The sequence below is a fragment of the Rhinolophus hipposideros genome, assembly GCF_964194185.1.
Source record: "Rhinolophus hipposideros genome assembly, chromosome: 12".
Classification (NCBI taxonomy): Eukaryota; Metazoa; Chordata; class Mammalia; order Chiroptera; family Rhinolophidae; genus Rhinolophus; species Rhinolophus hipposideros.
Genome location: NC_138058.1, coordinates 53,057,360 through 53,076,995, shown reverse-complemented (window position 1 = coordinate 53,076,995; position 19,636 = coordinate 53,057,360). Strand labels below are relative to the sequence as shown.

General features: G+C 43.7%; 1 protein-coding gene across 2 annotated transcripts in view; it reads left to right on the top strand.

The window, feature by feature from the left end:
• The first annotated feature begins 441 nt into the window (after positions 1–441).
• CRIM1 (cysteine rich transmembrane BMP regulator 1) overlaps positions 442–19,636 on the top strand; it is a 184,471-nt gene continuing 165,276 nt past the window's right edge. The window contains exons 1-2 of one of the 2 annotated variants that reach the window (XM_081069037.1): positions 442–532; positions 915–1,264. In XM_081069037.1, coding sequence (XP_080925163.1) covers positions 934–1,264 — 331 coding nt within the window. In that variant the 5' untranslated portion in view covers positions 442–532; positions 915–933. Of the gene's footprint in view, positions 533–758; positions 1,265–19,636 lie in introns of those variants that run through there. The other variant, XM_081069038.1, reaches the window with a different exon arrangement.

Sequence of the window (19,636 nt, the reverse complement as noted above, 5' to 3'; positions counted from 1 at the left end):
CTCTGATCTTAAAACTGACCCGAGAGGTCTCGCCTTCGGGGCTCCCAGGCCGGCCACGGTGGCCACGGTACTAGCCGGCGCTCGGGACGCTGCGCTCTAGCGGCTCCCCGGGTGCGCCCCAAGCCCCGAACCGCAGCACGCCCGCGGAGAGAGGCGCGCAAAGGCTCCGCCGCAAGGCCGGCTCGGTGCGCGGGGCTCCGGGAGGAGGCGGAGGAAGGGGAGGAGGAGGAGGCATGCGAGGGAGGGAGGAAGGGCCCGGCCGCCCGGGAGGGAGGCGGGAGGAGGGGGAGGGGGCCGGCCGGACCGGGAGGGGTGGGGGGGCAGCCAATGAGCGGCGCGCGGCGCGGGGGGGTGAGGGCTGGGGGATGAGGTAGGATGGGGGAGGGCGCAGCCCGAGCGGCGGAGGCTCCAGCCATAAACAAGCGCCCGGAGGAGCCGCGCAGGAGTGAGGCGAGCGGGGCGCGCGGAGCGGACACCGCGGACCTTCTGCTGCGCCACCGCGCCCACTCGACTGCTCCGGAGGCGGGGACCGGCCCGGAGGCTGCGCCGCCGCCGCCAGCGCCGCGGAGGAGGAGAGGAAGGAGGCGCCGCCAGCCAGGGCTGGAGCCGAGCGCCGCCGCCGCCAGAAGTTTGGGTTAAACCGGAGCTGCCGGGAGGAAACTTTTTTTCTTTTTTTCCCTCCCTCCCGGGAGGAGGAGGAGGAAGGGAAGCCACCGCTGGCGCCAACGCTAGTGGGCTCGGGGTCGGCGCGGCCCGCACGGGGGGCGGGGGCCTCGCCCCGCGAGGGGAGGCGCGCCCCGGGGGCCCCGAGGGGGGCGGCGAGGACCGCGGGCTGCGGGTGCGGCGGCGGCGGCGGTGCGTGTGCCCCGCACAGGGGAGGGCGCCCGCTCCGCTCCCAGCCCGGCTGCGAGGAGGCGGCGGCGGCGCAGGAGGATGTACTTGGTGGCGGGGGGCAGGGGGCTGGCCGGCTGCGGGCACCTCCTGGTCTCGCTGCTGGGGCTGCTGCTGTTGCTGGCGCGCTCCGGCACCCGGGCGCTGGTCTGCCTGCCCTGCGACGAGTCCAAGTGCGAAGAGCCCAGGAGCTGCCCCGGGAGCATCGTGCAGGGCGTCTGCAGCTGCTGCTACATGTGCGCCCGCCAGAGGAACGAGAGCTGCGGCGGCGCCTACGGGCTCCACGGAGCTTGCGATCGGGGGCTGCGCTGTGTCATCCGCCCCCCGCTCAATGGCGACTCCATCACCGAATATGAAGTGGGCGTCTGCGAAGGTACGGCCGCTCGCCGCGGGCCCCTTCCCACCTGGCCCGCGCCACCCCCTCCGCGCTAGCTGCGCCGAACAAAGTTTGGCGGAGACTATCCCAAGGAGAGAGGGCTCCCCGGGAGAAGGGGCGGTCGTCGCCCCCGGAAGGGAGCCCCGCGTCCCTTCATTGCCGCTCACGGCCTGGGCCCCCCCACTCCCCAAGCTTGGCCGGCGCTGGTGAGGTTGGATTTTGTGGGTGGGGGCTGGCGAGAGGGGAGATCACTCCCTGGCCGCGCACAGACTGGCACACGTGTGCCCATTCGGGCTTGGGGTGGGTGGGGTGGGGTGGTCCGGCCCCGCTCCCCGAGGTGCGGGCGCCGCGGGCAGGGCACTGCGAAGGCTGTCGCGAGCCCCTTGGGGAGTCCGACCCCTGCCACCCACCCCACACTAGCGCAGTGTGGAACCAAGTGCCGTACACCGTCCGCGAAATTCTCTGTTGGCGGAGGAGACGTGTCTGCAGCTCCCACTCCCTGTGACTCTTTTATTATTTTTTCCTTGCGCTCTTCACCCCCTTCCTCCTCCTTCGCATATAAATCAGTTTCAGCTCCGGAATATGTCAGCCCAGGGGAAGTTACATACGGTGGTTACTCATTTATTTGCCTATTGAAAACGGTCAAAGGCTTTCTCTCCTGAATGGAGGGGGGAGGGGGCTTGCACCTGGGAGTGAAAAGTTGTTTCTATTATTAGTGGCTGCTTTTTAAGATCAGGTATCCGCCTGTTTCCAATCGCGTTGCCGGTTCCTTCTTTTTTGTTTGTTTGACAGCGAGGATTGTTCTGCTGGTTTCTCCACTAAGCGTTGTGCACCGCGGTGTAGAGACTGATGAAGGGAGAGAGAGATTAGATTAGTGGAGCCTCCCCTCGTTGGGAGAACCACGAGGGGGAGGGTGTTGGCCTTAAAGCCGGCCCGCCGGCCTCGGCCTCCGATTGCCGCATCTGCTTTGGGGTCTAGACAGAGGCAGTGAGTTCTTTTCATCTGGCCAATAGACCGGACTCGTGAGCACCAGTGAAAAACTGGGATCCCTGGTTGGGCTGACGTTGGGGTGATGATGCGTTCCGGGGCTTCCTGGTGGACATAGTGAGCAGTGGAGCAGCAGCCTTACCTCTGGAGTAGAGGCGAGAAGAGGGACAGGCAGGCGCCCTCTGCCCCCTTCCCTTCCTTACTTCTCACCGCCAGCGTCTCAAACAGGGAAGGAAGGGTTTATTCTGAAGCATCCTTAAGTATGTATGTGTTTATTGTGCTGGGATACTGCAAAGGGAGTAGCAGCTTTAAGAGTAAAATGGGTCTATTTTAAAAGGCTTCCATTCTGCGATTTTCTTTAGATACACCTAAGTACATACGTATTTATATCTGTAGTTTTTAGAGTTTGGACAGTCCTGGAAAATCCGGGAGGCCTTTCTGGTTTGAAGCTAGTGGGCAGTAATGAGTGAAGGGAACTCTTCTCAGAGAGAAAGGACCTGTACTGCTGTATCTTAGGACACCGGGTTAGGAGAGCTCATTGGCCGGACATAAAAAGCCCATTTTATAACGCTTATTTTTCACTGCAGGAAAAATACCCAGGAGATAAATTCTGCTACAGTTTCATGTGTTTGACTTCAGTAATTCCGAGTGACTTGGACTAAAAGATGCAGCTTTGAACCGTGCCGCTTGGAGTATACAATTTACTTAAGCCAGCCTCCCATAAATCTAAAAAGAACAAGCAACCTGAAACAAGGTTAAATGTAGTGGAAAGTGCTGTGCTCTGAAAGGACTTTTGGAGGCTCTAAAGACTTTAACTCTTGTTCTGTTTCTTTGTGATACATTTCTGGTGAAGGAAATGTGGACCCAGGAAACAGTCACAGTAATCAAGTGTTTTGGCAACAATAGCCCCCGTGTCACAGTATAGAGATGTTTTGGCAGTTGGTTGGTGAGCCTTTCATTCCTCTGAAATGATGCGATCCCTCATAGCTTCCTTTCTTCTGATAACACCCCCATGCACTTGGTATTAGCCATAAAAATGCTTGGAAGTATTTGTTGCCACGATTATATCTGAATTCATGTTTCTAGCAACACTTTTCACTTAGCAGGCTTGTTTTCAGCTACCAAAATTGTGTGCTCAGAGCATTTTATTTTATTTTATTTTAGAATTCTGAAAGCAGCAGTCAAGTTGCATTCTGAATCTGTGAACCCAAAGTAAGGAGGACAGTGTTACCTGGCATAATATAATGGTTGGATTTAGACAGATATTGTCAATAGTGTATCTAAATTTTCCAGTATTTTCACTTCACTACAAGATTTATGAAAAACAGCTTAAGTGAGTAACCTTTTTTCTTCCCTTTTAAGAATCAGAGGAGTCTTTACATGTCAGTGATTACCTAGAAGGTGCTGACTTTCTCTTTTTTTTTTCTGTTGCAAGAAATTTCTCGACGGCCAGTGTTTATACCTCAGTTTCCATTTTTATTCAGAGCTTCACATTGCGAAGCATGATTATCTTAACTAACGTGAATAGGAATTGATGTATTCTATACAAGTTGAAGTCTCTTTTGCTGCAATTTTTGCACTAAAATGACCCCTACTGGTTGTATCTGTTAATGAAAACTCTTTAGAAAAACTTAATTGGCTCCACTGAGAAAACATATTGCATAGTATAGAAATATTATTATGACTAATCTACCTGCTTTCGGTGACATAATTTAAATACAAATTACATTGCTCTATTTGCCAACTTGAAGTAATTTTTATTTGTGTTAATTCCTTTACTGACTTTGTGGTGGTGGTGGTGGAGGAGGAAATCATGGTTTTAACTGAAGTTCACAAAGTGAATTAGAGACATCAGGGCAGAAATAGACCCCTTCCAACTTGTGGCTCAGATTTGTAAGGCACGCCAGCCCATAGTAGGCTCTCAATAAACGTACGTTGGATAAATGGATGAACAATCCTCTCCATAGAAAAAATAGTAAAGAAAAAATATTTTCTGAAAAGTTAAATAATATGAAGTGTTGGGTCTTGTGAATCATGTGACACGTACATTTGAACTTTTTTAGCATCATCAGATTGTTATTAAATCCTGACTTTCTTATTTCTTTTTTAAAAAATTTTGGCTAAGTGCTTTTTAAAAAATGACATGTAGCTAGAGATACCTAAGGTTTTCTCTGGTTTCTCCCAGTCTTAAGTGCTTTCTGTTCCCTCAGAGGTCACAAGTCCCTTTCTTGTTTCCATTCATTTGGTGAGTCTTTCTGTGCCTTTTGCAACATCCTAAATGGCCTTTTTCTTGGCTTGGCTGCCTGCCTCCAGGTAAATCACCTAGAAGCCAGAGAAACAAGTTTGAATTCTGAACTCCTGAGAAATAAGACTGGATAGGAGACCTCTTTGGCAGATCAACGACAGAGTGTTGAAAAATGACTGAAGTGGGATTTTCTAGGAAGAATGTTTTGATTGGGCAATGAGGATTAAATTTTGAGTTAAGGGGGTGATGACCATTTTTCCTCCTAATGTGGAATAGTAGTACATTGTGTTTCTATAAGGGGGGAGGGGTGGGTGAGGTGTGGAGAGTATGATTAGCTTTCTCTAATAAAAGTGTAGATGATAGCTTGAGTTTGACAATTTGTGAGGACAGAGTGATTTGGAACCTGATGGACACTATTGAGTGCCTTTGCTCTGAGAGTTTCCTTGTATTAGATCCCGGTGATCGTTATGGCAGATAAGCACCAATTTTCTTTCCAGTGACTGTTTACTCAGTGGCTTCATCTTCATGGAACTTGCGTGTTTTCACCACTACCTTCTAAAAACTGCCTCTTTCAAGACATAATCCTCCTTTTATTTCCCCCAGGTATTTTAAACTTTCACTCACTTTTCATGGGACAGTGAGTAGAAGAACCAAGGATATGTGCTGGATACTTAACAGCACAGAACACACTGGTTTTCTAATACTGTTGTCATCAGAAGGTTACAGTTTCTTTTCTAATCGCTGCAAGATGGTTGTTCAATAATGTGTTTCATTTTCTTACCGAAAAGTCTTTAGGTAGAGTGAGCTTTTTCATGCCAGAGAGAGAAAGAGGGGCAAGCAGAGAGCCTATAAAGTTATATTTATAGAGTATGGGAAGAGAAGCTAATGCAAGTAAAGAAGGAAATAATTAGTTCCTCCCAAAAGTAAGTATTGACAAAACACGGAGAGACCATTCACTGCACATATACAAATGACAGGACTTTGTGACCTTCACTTTGACTATGAAGCTTACAGAATCCTCACTGTTATTGAGGAGTCCAGTCACATGAAACACTTGGCTAAGGGCAAATGAATTGCATAGGACCAGCAAGGCAAAAATAGCAAGTCTGGAGATATTTGCTACCATTCACACATATTTAACAGTGACAAGGAGAGTCTTACAAGCAGAATGTTGGCAGTGCAGTTGTGAACAGACAGGTTAATTTATGAAGGAAACTGTCTGAATAATCCTTAAACTATGGGCATTCTATCCAACTGTAGGAGCTATTTAATGATTTGGTGCGGGTTTCTGTGTTCTGTGGGGCTTAAGATGCAGTGATCTGGACAAACAAGGGAACAGCGTGGGCATGCAGGGGGGCAGGCATTATGGAGTTGGGGGAAATAGATAAAACAGATGACCCTAAAAAGATAGTGGAGTGGGAGGACTAAAGAATGACACATGGGAGAAGGGAAAAATATTGAATTCATCTTCGGGCAACTATGTCATCCTTTGAAGAATAATCCAAAACACATTCCAGACATTAATTGTGAAATTCCTGAAAAATGTGGGTGTGTTTAACATCTTTCAGGCTATGGCACTGACATGAGAGATGGCAGTACTGCCTTAGCATGTAAATAACATCAGAGAGGTGGTGATAAAGTGAGGGGAAGGTAACTATGTTTGGTGAATCAGGTTCCTGTAACACTATGTTCCGTATGGCACATGCAGTATCAGGATTTCGGAAACGCCCTAGTAAAGCTCAATTAATTATTTGAGGAAGAAACAGTGGACTAGCCAAGTATGCATGAATAACAAACTAAAAAACCTTCCTTCTCAGAGGTCGAATTCTCCAAAGCTGTATTTTCAAAGATCTGACTAGACTTTGCATAGAAATCAATTACTCATTCATTGATCTTCTACTCTGTACAAGGCCTTCTTTCGGGCTGGGGAGCAGCTGGAGAGTCTGGGGACGTCTCAGACCACCAGTTCCCCACTCTTTACACTCTTTTAGTCAAGATCAGGAATAAGGCAGCAAGGGGCCGGCCCGGTGGCTCAGGCGGTTAGAGCTCCAGGCTCCTAACTCCGAAGGCTGCCTGTTCGATTCCTACATGGGAGAGTGGGTTCTCAACCACAAGGTTGCCGGTTCCCGCAAGGGTGGGCTGCGCCCCCTGCAACTAGAAACGTCAACTGGACCTGGAGCTGAGCTGAGCCCTCCACAACTAAGACTGAAAGGACAACAACTTGAAGCTGAATGGCACCCTCCACAACTAAGATTGAAAGGACAACAACTTGACTTGGAGAAAAGTCCTGGAAGTACACACTGTAACCCAATAAAGTCCTGTACCCCTTCCCCAATGAAATCTTTAAAAAAAAAAAAAAAAGGAATAAGGCAGCAAGGCCTTAAAAAGTCTACATCGTAATGTTTCAGCCAAATAGAAGTGATTTCGCGAGTCTATATGATTAGTTGGTGAGTCAACTATGTGGGGAAAGTTTGTCCTAGGAATCACAGGATCTGAAACTATCTTCCCAGGCTCTGGTGGCAAAGCTGAAAAGGAGAATTGAACTAGATTTAAAAGGATGACTAGGAACTCTTTTTGGTGGGGGTGAGGAGTCTACCCATTCTTCTTAGAGCCTGTGCCACACACATCAGAGTATTTCCCCACATCTAAGAATGAGGCTGCATTCTTAACACTTTACTAGCTGTCGTTCAAAAATGGCAAGTTGCCTTTTGAGAGTGATTTTCTCTTTGTTCTAGCGTGTTCCCCCAGGCAGATGAGTGTGGGCAGTGAACTGAAAGGTGTCCCTTTATCAGCATCTCCCAACTTCACCCACTCTCTGCTGCTCTTCCTGGCCAATTAGCCTGGTCAAATCATGGAAAACCTTCTCCATCTTATGGACAGAGAAGGTTGAATATACTTAACTTGAAGAATGCCTTCAAGGTAAACACTGGTAAGTGTTCGTTTTGGGCCCACATGAAAAAAAAAATAAGAAAAGATCCCGTTTTCTTCTGTTATAAAATAAACAGATCTCAATTCCTCCCTGTACCCTGATGAATTCCCTGTGAGAAATATTTTATCCCTTGATAGAAGAGTGTAATGGTTAGAAACTTGGTTTCTGTGGTCTAATCTGGACTCTGCATCTCTGTGCATCTCAGTTTTCTCACCTGTGTAGTGGGTTTAGTAATAGGGTGCTCTAAGGACACAGTGAATGAATCCCTTTGAAGCACTTAGAAAAATGACTGGCACATGTAAACACTTAATGACAACAAAGCTATTAATCAGTATAAGGCAAACAACTCAATATGGGCTCATTCCCTTGCTCTGCTTAATCCTCATCTACCTGAGTGATCATCAGTAGTTAAGGAGTTTGGGCTCTTAGAAAGGGAGTGAGTTATTGCTGAGTTCAGGTTCCCTCTCCTTTCCTCACACCCCCAACAATATAAATGCATTGAAATAAACTTATTTAAAGCCTTCTGAAGTCATTTGCTCCCTTTCCTCTTGAGATGCCCATTTGTTATACCGTGTCTAAATAATTTCTACCAAATTTGTATATTTTGGGTAAAAAAAATGGAGGGATCTGAAATTTTCTGCATCAGGTCATAGGAATCGTAAATTTAACCATCTGTGGGCCAATAGTTCATTTGGGGAAGGAGAGGAGGCACCTAAACTTGTTATAATCAATAATGTATGTTTTCCTTCACATTATATCTGTAAGAAGATTTTGCTCCCAGTTCCTGAAGTGTTCACACTGGTGATCACCTCATTTGGCCTGGCGTGGGCTAAGGTCCCATGTAGTCTTGCTGCAGCTCACCTGTGTGGGGGCCCCAGTCCCATCTGCTGCTGTACTTGGTACAAACTGGGCAAAACAGGAGGTCAGACATTTAACCAGTCCATTCTTCTGTTTTCTTTCTAACCCTACCTGCTTCCCTGCCATCCATCCGCCCACGTATTTGCAGAGCAGGTGCTATGGATCTGGTTTTTGTGCTGTATGGTAGTGATACCGCTTCTCTAAGCCTCAGTTTTCCTATTTGTAATAGTAAGGTATCACCTATGTGTGTGTTGAGTATGAAATGAGGGAAAAAAACCTGCTTCTGAAATTTTAAATGTACTCACAAATCACCTGGAGATCTTTTAAAACATGCAGGTTCTGATTCAGTAGGTCTGGTGTGGGCCTGAGATTCTGCATTTTTAATAAACTCCTAGGTGATATCAATGCCGGGATCACACTTTTAAGTAAAAAAACTAGTGCCTGTAAAGCATGTGTCACGGAGTGTGACAGGTAATCAGACCTGCTAATGTTACCTGCTATTATAATTATTTTTCAATCAAAATAAAGAAGATAGGGGCCCTGCTTTCACAGAGGCCATGGTCTAATGGTGTTTAGCTAAGACAGTTAATCAGTCCAAGACAGTTACAGCTGCTAAGCCCTGAGATAAGGAAGTGCTGAGTGGTTCAGGAGCTCAAAGAGGCCCTAACTCTGACTCGGACTATTGAAGAAGGATTTAGTGGAGGGTGTAGCACCAAGCAAGCCTGAGGGTATCCTTTCCTCCCTTCTTTCACTCCTCAGTACAGGATGTTTTAGGAAATAGACAATAGGCTTGGGGCTAGACAAACCTGTGTTCAAATCTCAGCTCAGTTATTATTATGTAACTGTAAACAACCAGCTTGCTTCGTTGTTTGGGGGCTGCAGTTGCCTCTCTTGTGAAAATGGAATAGTGATAGCTTTCTATCAAGTAAATATAGTGAGGATTGGAGAGAATTAATACATATGTTAATATACATAGTTATATAGATATAAATGTGTGTATATAACGTCTGGAATTCCTGGTACCAAAGAGATTTTAAAAAGATAATTAACCTTAATTCTAATTTCCATTCGATTTTCCATCCTTTCTCATTTTGCTAGCTTTCTGTTTATATAACAGTTTTTTAAAAATCTAGTTTGTGGACATACACCTCCTCCACACGTAACTCTTTGACAGGGGACTCAGCAGGAGGAATTTTGGTCTCAGATGTTTGTTAGAGGCAATGGGTCTGTGAAGTACTTAGAACAAGGGTTGTTAGTCTGGGGTTTCTGGATCAAAAAAGCATTTGTTGATCTGATCCAGTGATGGCTGTAATTCCCAGCCCCTTTGGTGTTTCAGCAGAATGTGGACATTTGCTTGATTTTGTGATTTGACTTCTTACTTCCAGAGAGCTATTTCAAATTAATAGTTAAGGTGACATATCTTAATATTGATGGCGTACGGTTTCATGAAAGTGGATTAAATTTCCTTTTATTGTTAGAAGTATTCTGTGTGTTTCCAGACGTCACTGGAGATATTGGAGACCCCAGGAGCATTGCCAAGGCCAGGTTGGGATTACGGGTTACAGAAGGAAGTAGCAGCAGGCCCAGCCGGCTCAAAGACAAGGGCAGGCTTGGGACTGAGTAGGAGATGGTATGTGGCCCAGAGTCCATCTGTGTTGCTTTCCTTGATCCCATGCGGACCATCCATCGTTCACATGGACGAATACTACAACCTTACTGTGGATTTGCATTGCAGCTTCTCTGGAGAGTCCTTGTGCTACAGTGGAAAGCTAGAAAAGAACTACAATTAAAATACCTGATGTTCTTTCCTCTTTAGTTCCTAATGTAGGTGTGGTCTCACTTTAAGAAGATAACTGTAACTCTTACTTGATGTCTGGAAGTATCACTTTTATCCAGTAAATAGGGACTGAAAACTCACAAGGCAGATGTTTTATATTGGCTGTTATAGAACGAGGAGAAAGAACGTGATGAAGATACAATTCTTGGAGTCAATAGTTGACATTTTCTTCTGAACAACCAAACCTTATTATCACAGAGGGGAAACTGATTCCCTCACCTCTTTGAAACTGTTTTAGTATCTATCATTATAGTGCCTCTTTCATCAAGAGTGCTGGTATTCAAACATGAAACCCACAAGCTAGATGAGATAAACCTCCAAATTTCAGGGTTTTATTTAAGTATATGTTCGTTAAATCGAAAAGTAACACCCTAATTCGAAATATCCTGAGAACATTTGTCTTAGGAACATTTAAGAATGGAAATTGTTAATTTTAAGGTGTCTTCATTTTACATTTCAGGTTCCTGAGAAGATAATTTGAAGAGTCTACTCTTTAGAAATTTTAGCTAAATCCTTAGCAACCAGCCATTCTGGCTATAGCAAGGTAAAAAAAAAAAAAAAAAAGAAAGGAAAAAAAGATATACTGTAGGCTGTAACTAGAGACTGTGCCTGTCTTATTTAGCATTTCAAAACAAAAACCATAAACAAACATCTCAGATTCAAAACAGAAAGGAATTTCTGGCAGGGCAGAATGAAATCTGAGCCTGCAAAGCCCTGGTCTACAAGAGGTAACTTATTTAGCTTCTTATCCAAAGGCCACAGCAAAACGCTTCACAGCTGTGATAAAACAAAAGGCAGCTCAATATGGGAGAGTTGTGATACCTCTTTTTTAAGACTTCAGAAGACCTGCCAAAATAAGGCAAAGCTACTACCTTGAGGAAGTTTGACCTGAACTAGACTTTTAGTATTTGTTAAGAATGTGATGGGACCACTTCAGCCCTGTAATGTGTGAGAAACCATCCGTACAGGATGTGTGGGCCCGATCCCTTAGAGGGTGTGTTTATAATTCTGCAGGGGAAGAGTTAGATCTTGTCAAAAGTAGATCTTGAAAAACCTTCATATTGTTCTGCACTTTCCATAGTTTGGAGTTTTGCTTTTTTAAAGGCATCGGCATTTACATTCTAAGTGAGGAAAAAGGGGTAGATGGTAGACAGTTTTATCTCTGAAAGCCGAAGTAGAGGGATTAAGTGGTTAGAGAAAGATTGGGTATGCTGTGTCTTTTTCAGAACCACTGAAGTTCTCACATTGCAGACAAATTTAAGGAAAATTTATTACCACTATGACAAAAATTAAAGGCCAAATAAATTTCCATATTTTAATCAAAATAATGAATAGGTTTGTGTGTCTCCTAGCATGTTGCAGGAAACATTGAAGGTTTCTCAGAAAGGTAAAATATCACAAAATTCTTGTACATGAGAAAGGCTTGGTAAAGGAGGGAACATAGCCATGGCTTCCCAACCTCCCTTCATCCTTTAGTAGCTAGCTCAGTAACTTAAATAAAACCTTCTCAACTTCCCTTGACTTGACTTTGCTTTAATTTGTGAAAAGGGAATTAAATAGTTACCTACCTAAAGGTAGGGGAACTGAACCAGGTATCGTAAGGCCCTTCTGTGGTCATAAGATCTATGTTTTTATTACAAAGGAGTGCTGAGCAGGAGTCAAATATTACTTTGTTTGCAGAGCTAGGGGAGGAAAAAGTGGTAGTGTCTACATGATTCTTTGCCAAGCGTTGTAGACAGAAGGACTTGGGAGGAGAAGATCTAGAGTTCTCTCCCCATGGTTATGTTTAGTGTGGTGGTGGAGACAGCAAAACATTGTTATCAGGAAGGTAGTGACATCTTTTAAGCGCTGGCAATGTTTAAGCCTTATTAACTGTGGCCTAATCTGGATTCAAGGTAGAATTTATGCTTCTCTTTTATGTCTGTGCTGGCCTGCTGCTTTCACTCTTTCTCCATTTTCTCATTTACTTCATTAATTATTACGACTGTGAGGTAGGTAGGTGACAGATAGGCTAAGGGAGAAGCTTGAGCAGACAGGCCCAAACTTGTTGAAATTCACATGCTCATTTCTGCCTCTGACACTAGGAGAGTTGAGTAATTGCTGTTCTTCCTAATACTGCAGGCAGCAGCCAAATTCTCAACATTCTTTTACCTTTGCTGCTGTTTTCACTTGCCAGGGAGTCTCCTTAAGGAGCAGACTGAATTTAAAGAAACATAACAGTCATAGCGCATGGAAGGAGAGGCACTGGCGGAATGTGGCATCTGGGCGCCTCGTTCGGAGGATGAAATGATTAGTCTCTACAGAGGGACATGCTGCCCTCCACACCAGTTCCCTTACCCTCCTTGTGTGGCCGAGCCACGGGACCAGGAAGCTGTTTCACGTGCATGTGAGACAGCACATCTTCACTAACTATGTATCAAGTACAGGCCAACTGTGAAGCTTGGAAAGTTGTCTCCTGGGGTCGAGAAACTTCACCCTTCCTTTTGCATATTGTCCAGTGGCAGGGCATCGAGTGAAGTTAGGTGGTGTGGACCTCTGGCTCTGAAATTTGATGTAATAAGTGTGATTCTAAAGAATGACGCTCAGCACAGCCCACAGTGTACACCAGCAATCAAATTGCTTTGCCTTGTGGATATTACATTTTTGCCAAGAGCAGCCTTCCAAAATGAGGTGCTAGTTAATTCCAGTTGGGCATTTATTCGCTAAACAGTCTGCTGAATTCTAAACACTCCATTTGGGAGTATGCTGCATGAGAAAACTTAGCGGCTAATTATTATGGAGATCTCTTCCATGATTCTCACTTTCAATTCAATTACCTAAGCTGCCAATCCCTCACAGTATGAACTTCTCTAAGTTTTTAGTTTTCTGTAATATTTTCCTTTGTGCTCCCAAAGATTTTTATTGTTTTTGCTCCAATCTGTAAAACCTCTGTAAGTTTACTAATAACTGGGTAGACAGTTTCATCTTGTTTCACAGAAAACACTTCTAGTGAAGTGCTGTGGCTTGATCTGTCTTTCTTTTCTTTTTTAAAGATAATGTCAAGTTAAATCCTGTTCCGGATCTTATCCTCTCTCTTCCAGGGTAGATTTCTGGATAGCTCATGGTGGTGGCGACTGAACTAGCCCTTGAAGAGCGGGTGTTCGTTTACTAACCGGAGCTTTTGCCTAAATAGGTTTGCTTTACTCTCCTTTGGTATATCAATAGGTCTTTCTTTGGTCCTCTTCCTGCTCGGTTGGTGCATATTAGCTGAAGAACTTTTTAACTGTGGGCCTAGTAATGACAGCCTGAATGCCTAGGGCCGAACCTTTCTCTGTTGGAAGCTGCTAGAGGGTTCAGGGATGTTCGCTGCTATCAGAATCAGTGCTACAAGGTCCATTTGGTACCGCCCATGCCCATGCCTTTGGCTGTGGTATGGCCCACCTTCCTGGTGAATGCCTGCCACGACCTAGTGTGGGCTGGCTCTCCAGTGTCCTGAAAACCATTGGAAAGGTTTGTTTTCCCACAGTCTTTCCGTTTGCCTCCACATTCTTCCCAGCACGGTTGCACACAGCTCTCCAGCTATCGGTAATCCAAATATTAAGAGACGTTGGTGCCAAGCATCAAATCTTCGCGAGGACTCCTTACAATAATGGTGTCTGCCCTAACAGGCTGGCAGAAGAGGAGTTCTGTAGAAATGTTTTGGGGTGGGGGTAGAGGGGGGAGCATTTGCCAGCACATGAAATTTATTTGACATGGGGGGGAGGGATATGATACTATGGATCAGAAAGTGATAATACTTCATAAAACAAGGGTCTTGACAAGGTTGTGGTAGATTTGCTGGCCTGCAGAGATGCGCCCAGGAGGGTCCAATATATCTGTACCATCAGCAGGCGGGCCCCTAGTGCAGTTGCAGATGTGACTTTGAGAGACAGGAAGCTATGATAATTCCTCCTATCAAGATGTAGTTCACTTTGTGCCTTTGGTTGTAGAGTGTGTGCGTGTGTGTACGTGCATCTGTTGAGTTGCTGAGGGCTCAACACAGAATACTTTGCATTGTTTTACAGATGTGCTGAAAACAACTTGCCTGCTTGAAGCAAATTCTGTGTAGATCCTTCTGAAAATGACTTCTTGATAACTAAAGATTGTGCATTGTTTTATCTCATTGGAAAAGAAAACAATTCTAATTAAAGTGCTTTGGATTTTAAACTGCCTAGTTAATTGGGATATCTGTATGTCGGCAAATGGAGTTTAGGAAAATTACTGACTTATTTTTTGGTGATTGGGACAAAAGTTGTATTATCTTGAAGGCATTGTGGGATGATTTCATAGTAGGTTATCACTAAACATAATTTTGGGCTTTGTATAGGAATTTTAGGTGTGATAGCAGAAATTTGGGGTAAGAAATGGAATACCTCCCTAGAGAAATAAGCAAAATAAAAGAAGCCAGATGTGTTTTTTGTTTGTTGGTTTGTTTGTTTGTTTGGAAGGAGATTAAATTATTTTCAAAGACTATGTTGGGAAAAGACCCACGTTTATTAACTATCAATTCAGGAAATTGTAGTTGATGCTTTGGAGACAGAAAGGAAAAAGACTCTGCCAATAGAGTTCTGGAAAACTGGAGGGAGATAAAGTATTTACATGCTTTAATAACATAAAACATGTCCAAAAGAAATATATAATTACATCTATGTTTGGCACTGAAAATAGTCCATGTATTATATTTTTTAAACTGTGTGTGAATATGTAAGCATATGCCATTGAGTCAGAATGCTTGGGCAATACTATTTCTTGAGAGAATGGAAAAGTAGAAGGTATTAGATACTACAAAGAGGGATAAAACATAGGGGATGACTGCTACCGTGTTTCCCCGAAAATAAGACCCAGCCAGACCATCAGCTCTAATGGCTGATGGTCCAAAATTAATCATTTGGAGCAAAAATTAATATAAGACCCGGTCTTATTTTAAAATAATGTAAGACCAGGTCTTTATAATATGATGTGATATATAATAACAATATATAATATAATGCCAGGTCTTATATTAATTTTTGCTCCAAAAGACTCATTAGAGCTGATGGTTTGACTAGGTCTTATTTTCGGGGAAACATGGTAGTAAAGAAGGAACAGTGAACTTTTTTTTCCCTTTAGAAGGGATGTATTTCATATGCATAATGATTCCAACTTTAAAAAAAATAATCTTAGTGTAATAAACATTTTATTTCCCTTGAGTGCCTCAGTAATTTGCATGTTATTACTAAAAGCCCACAGGTAAGGGGAAATTAGACTCCTAAATTCAGTACCTGCTTATTCTCCTCGAGGTTTAGGTTTTCCAACTTTATTTCAAGTTTGTCTTAGAGAACTCAGAAAATGAGGAGGTATTTTCCACACATGCTTCCTAGTATCTATTGCAACCAAAGGTGTGGGGACAAAGCCAGCAACTGGAAAATGGGTGTGGTGTCGGCTTTCAGAGTCCCAAAGTTATCTTAACATCCTTCAAAATGTGTTCTCATCCTTCAAACCTTACCGTTTTATGCAGCTTCCTTTGTAAAGCCTTCCTGCCCTGCCCAGGAAAAAATAATGCCACCCCCTACCCCGCCGTGCCCACAAATAGCACTTTCTCCTTCCCTTGTTATAGCACTTTTCACACTGTGTTAAGAGTTCACATTTCTGTCTCCTGCCTCATTGTGATCCACTTGAGTGCCAGGATTGTGTGTTATTCTAGCGCTTGGCACACAGGAAGAACTCAATGAGCATTTGTTGACTAAATCTAGACTCAAGGTTATCCAAGATACTACACAAAATCTTTTCCATCTGAACTGTTTGATTTGCATTGGGGAAACCAAAACAAATGACAATACCTGTTGAGAGAATCCCAGTGACAAGTCATATTATTGAAGAAGGAAGCTCAAAACTAGTTAACCAGATCCCATGTTTTCTCTCTCTCTCCCCCTACCCTCAATAATTCTTACAAATTATTTTTTTCAATTTTGCTATGATGGGTTAGCTTCAGCTATATTTATTTTGGCAACTATTTAAAGGCATTTTTTATTTGTGAGGACTTTTCTCCTTTGCCAGTTTGTCATAAAGGTGTCATCTTTCACTCACCAACCCTTCATCAGCTTGTAAGAATTTTCCTCGTGGGTGGCTGCTTATAACCTTCTTACCACCCTGGATCTAGTTCACTGAGCAGTTGAGATACTATGGTGATCAGCTGCTTGTAAACAAGTGATAAACAATTATAAATTGCAGACGCACTTCAGATGATGATACGAATAATTGGTTATAATAAAACAGACTTCTGTATTCTTAGGAAATCCAGAGTTGGGTCTTCAACATGTATGTAGATTAGTCAGGAAGGAGTTTAATTTAACAAACGTGTTGAATTTTCAGTCTGTGAGTGCTATATGCCAGTGAATGATACAACCTATTTACGGCTCCAGGTGATCTCCAAATGTCCTCAGGAATTCTGTGGGGAAGGAAATCCTAAGCCCTCAAAGTAAGGGTGGAAGTGTGTAACTGAATAATAAAAGTGCCTCACAATGGTTTGAACAGGAAGTCTGTAGGAATGCAACATAAAGAATTTAAAAAAGCAAAAAACCCATTTGGATTTACTCCAAACCCTGTGACTTAAGAGACTGAGGAATTCTTGATGACTAGGAGGTGGAGTCCCAACTTGTTATTGAACTAACGGTGTGGAGTTGTTTTTCCTTCAGCACCAGTCATGACCTCTTTGTTTGTTTGTTTACTTTTCTAAAGGTCTTAAGATGGTTTACAAATTAAGACAGTAAGACATTAGACACTTGAGGATACAACAACAAATTACAACCTTGGGGTGATATATTTGGCACTAAGCTTTCCAACTGCTGAAGAGGAGAGGTTTGGCCAAGATAAAACATACAGGGTCGCACACACATACACACGATTATCCTGGTGTGAGCGCAGGCACCCATACCCTCTTATCCTTCTAGTGAAGGTACCCAGAGACCCCCATTTTCTTAGGGCAGGCTTAATTGTGATGTCTCTGCTGCAGCAGCTTCATCTTTTCCACGTCGAAGCTGCTCACTTGATAATTCTTTATAATGTTCTTGTCATGGTTGGTGGCTTTGGAGTAACCTACTTTAGAGCCTTTCGTTAATTGCCACTGTTATAAAAGTTGTGGGAAGGCAGCAGTGGATAAGCTGGAAATGATGTCCAAGTAAACTTACAGCTGTGGAGTTTATAATGTGAAGCTGTATTCTCCATAATGCAATGGAAGGTGAAGATTGTAAGCAAGGTCATTTTTAGAGGGTCCACCGTTGATTTTCCTATAATTCTTTAAAAATATTTTTTAAAACTTTTATGTGGCTTCATTACCACCATGTTTCCCCCAAAATAAGACCAGGTCTTATATTATTTTTTGCTCTAAAAGATGCATTAGGGCTTCTGTTCAGGGGATGTCATCCTAAAAAATCATGCTGGGGCATATTTTCCGGTTAGGTCTTATTTTGGTGGGGGCGGCGGGGGGGACACGGTACTGAAAGTTTAAAAGTCAGCTTCCAGACCTGGGGCCAAGTATGTTCTCCTTGAAGTGTTCCCCTCTCTAAGATTCTGTCAGCTGAGAGTGTATTTAACTTGATGGTGGCTACTGCCCAAATCAGAGATGTGTGTATCTCAGAACCTGTGATTCCTCAATTGACTTTGAGATAGTAGGTGAAGGACCCAGAGCTGTTCTTGCTGCTGGAATAGCACATTTACCCTCCCTCTCTAAAACGAATGAATGGAGGCAGAGGACTAGGAAACACACTTGGAGGAGGGAGTGCCCCTCAGGTTGTAAGCCAAGGTAAACAGTCCTTGTAACTGAAAAGTAGACTTCCTGGCAGGCAAGAACCGGAGGAGTGGGTGTGAAGTGCAGCCAAGTACCATTTTCAGCTATAGAGATAGATGGTTGAGTTGCCCTGAGTCTCAAAAAGAACCTCCCAGAGCTTTTTGGGGGAAATGGGTTTCTCGAACTGGCCATTGACTGGCCTGTCGTGCCTGCAGCTGGACCCAGAGACATTGCTTGGGGAGAAAAGGTCACATTTGTGCTAGAGAAAACAAGCAGATGGGCTCTCTGAGGGGTAGAAATGAAGTCGTCCGTGACCTAGGGAAAGCCTTGCAGGGGAGCCAGTGGACTGGCAGAATGCAGTGGGAAGGCGTCCCTGAGTCTGTGTGTGATTTAGAGTTAATGGAAACATAGATGTTTTCTTTCTGTCTTTCATTACAGTGGAAACTGTGTCATTACAGTGGACAGCTGTGCACATTTTGCAAATCATGTGATGTGTGCATATGCACACATCCGTATAAGCAACAGGCACACACGTAAAAAGAATTCCCCATAGGGTCACTGTTCATAGTCTCTTTATGTCCATTCTTCTGCAATGATAGCATTTTCTTTTCATTGGAGCTGTTAGGTTCTGTTAATTCCAACAGAAAAAAATTCTCTCTGACCATCATTAATTCATTTATATAAATAAATACGTGCAGACTGTCTCCTAAATGGCTTGTATAAAGTTGTGGGTATCTCGCCCCTGTGTCTTCCCTTCTGCAATTAATAAAGTATTTCATCGGGTTTATAGTTGCTGATTCCCTGCCCATGCCTTGTGTTGAGAAATGTAGACCATCAGAAAGGACTGATACAGAAATTTCTTAGAACTTTTCATACTCAAAGATTCTTTTTTTCCTTTGGATTTCTTTTTTTTTAAAAAATCAGTTTCAGGTGTACAAAACAACATAATGATTCACACTTAAAGATTCTTGAAGTTTGATTGTATCTGGGAAAGGTCCCCACCACGTAAAGAGATCCAAGTCCCTTTAATGGTCACTCCAAAAAGGGTTATCTAAATTCCCTCTCTGTAGTTTTATTTATTCAACATCTTATTTCCCATAACTAGCCATGTATCCTGGTGCCAAATATTAGGTCCACTGCCTTCCTTTTAAGAAAACTGTTATAAAGGCAACATAACTTTACCAAAAAGAGAGTTTGGAAAATATAGAGAAGAGAAACAATTACCCAAAATGCTCTTGTTCCAAATACAAGAACTAGTTTTGTATTTTTGTATGTGCATACTCTGTCTAGTCTTTCTCTGTAGACATGTTTTGTACATCTTGCATCTTGCTTCTTTCCACTTAAAATTATATTAAATGCATTTTCCTCGGTTGCTATGTAGCCTCCATTGTTATGATTTAAGCTGATTAATGGAGCTATACTGACTGCAGATTTCGACTTTGTTTCCTTTCCTCTTTTCATTTCAGGACTACATAAAAAGTAAGAAGGGGGGAAATGGTCATTCCAGGTGAACTTGAAGAGAACATTCTATGTAGCTTGCTTTGTTTTCTTGAGTGTCTAGGCTCTCCAAGCAGGTGACCAGGATTGGCTCCTCCCCCCTTACTAAGGGTCTAACCACTCTACCTGTACACCTGGTCCTTTGTGTGTAGGCCTGCAGCAGGAGGACTGTGGCCCTTAATTGTTTTGTCTTATATCCTTGCTACTGCCAGGACTGTGTTGACTCTATGGAC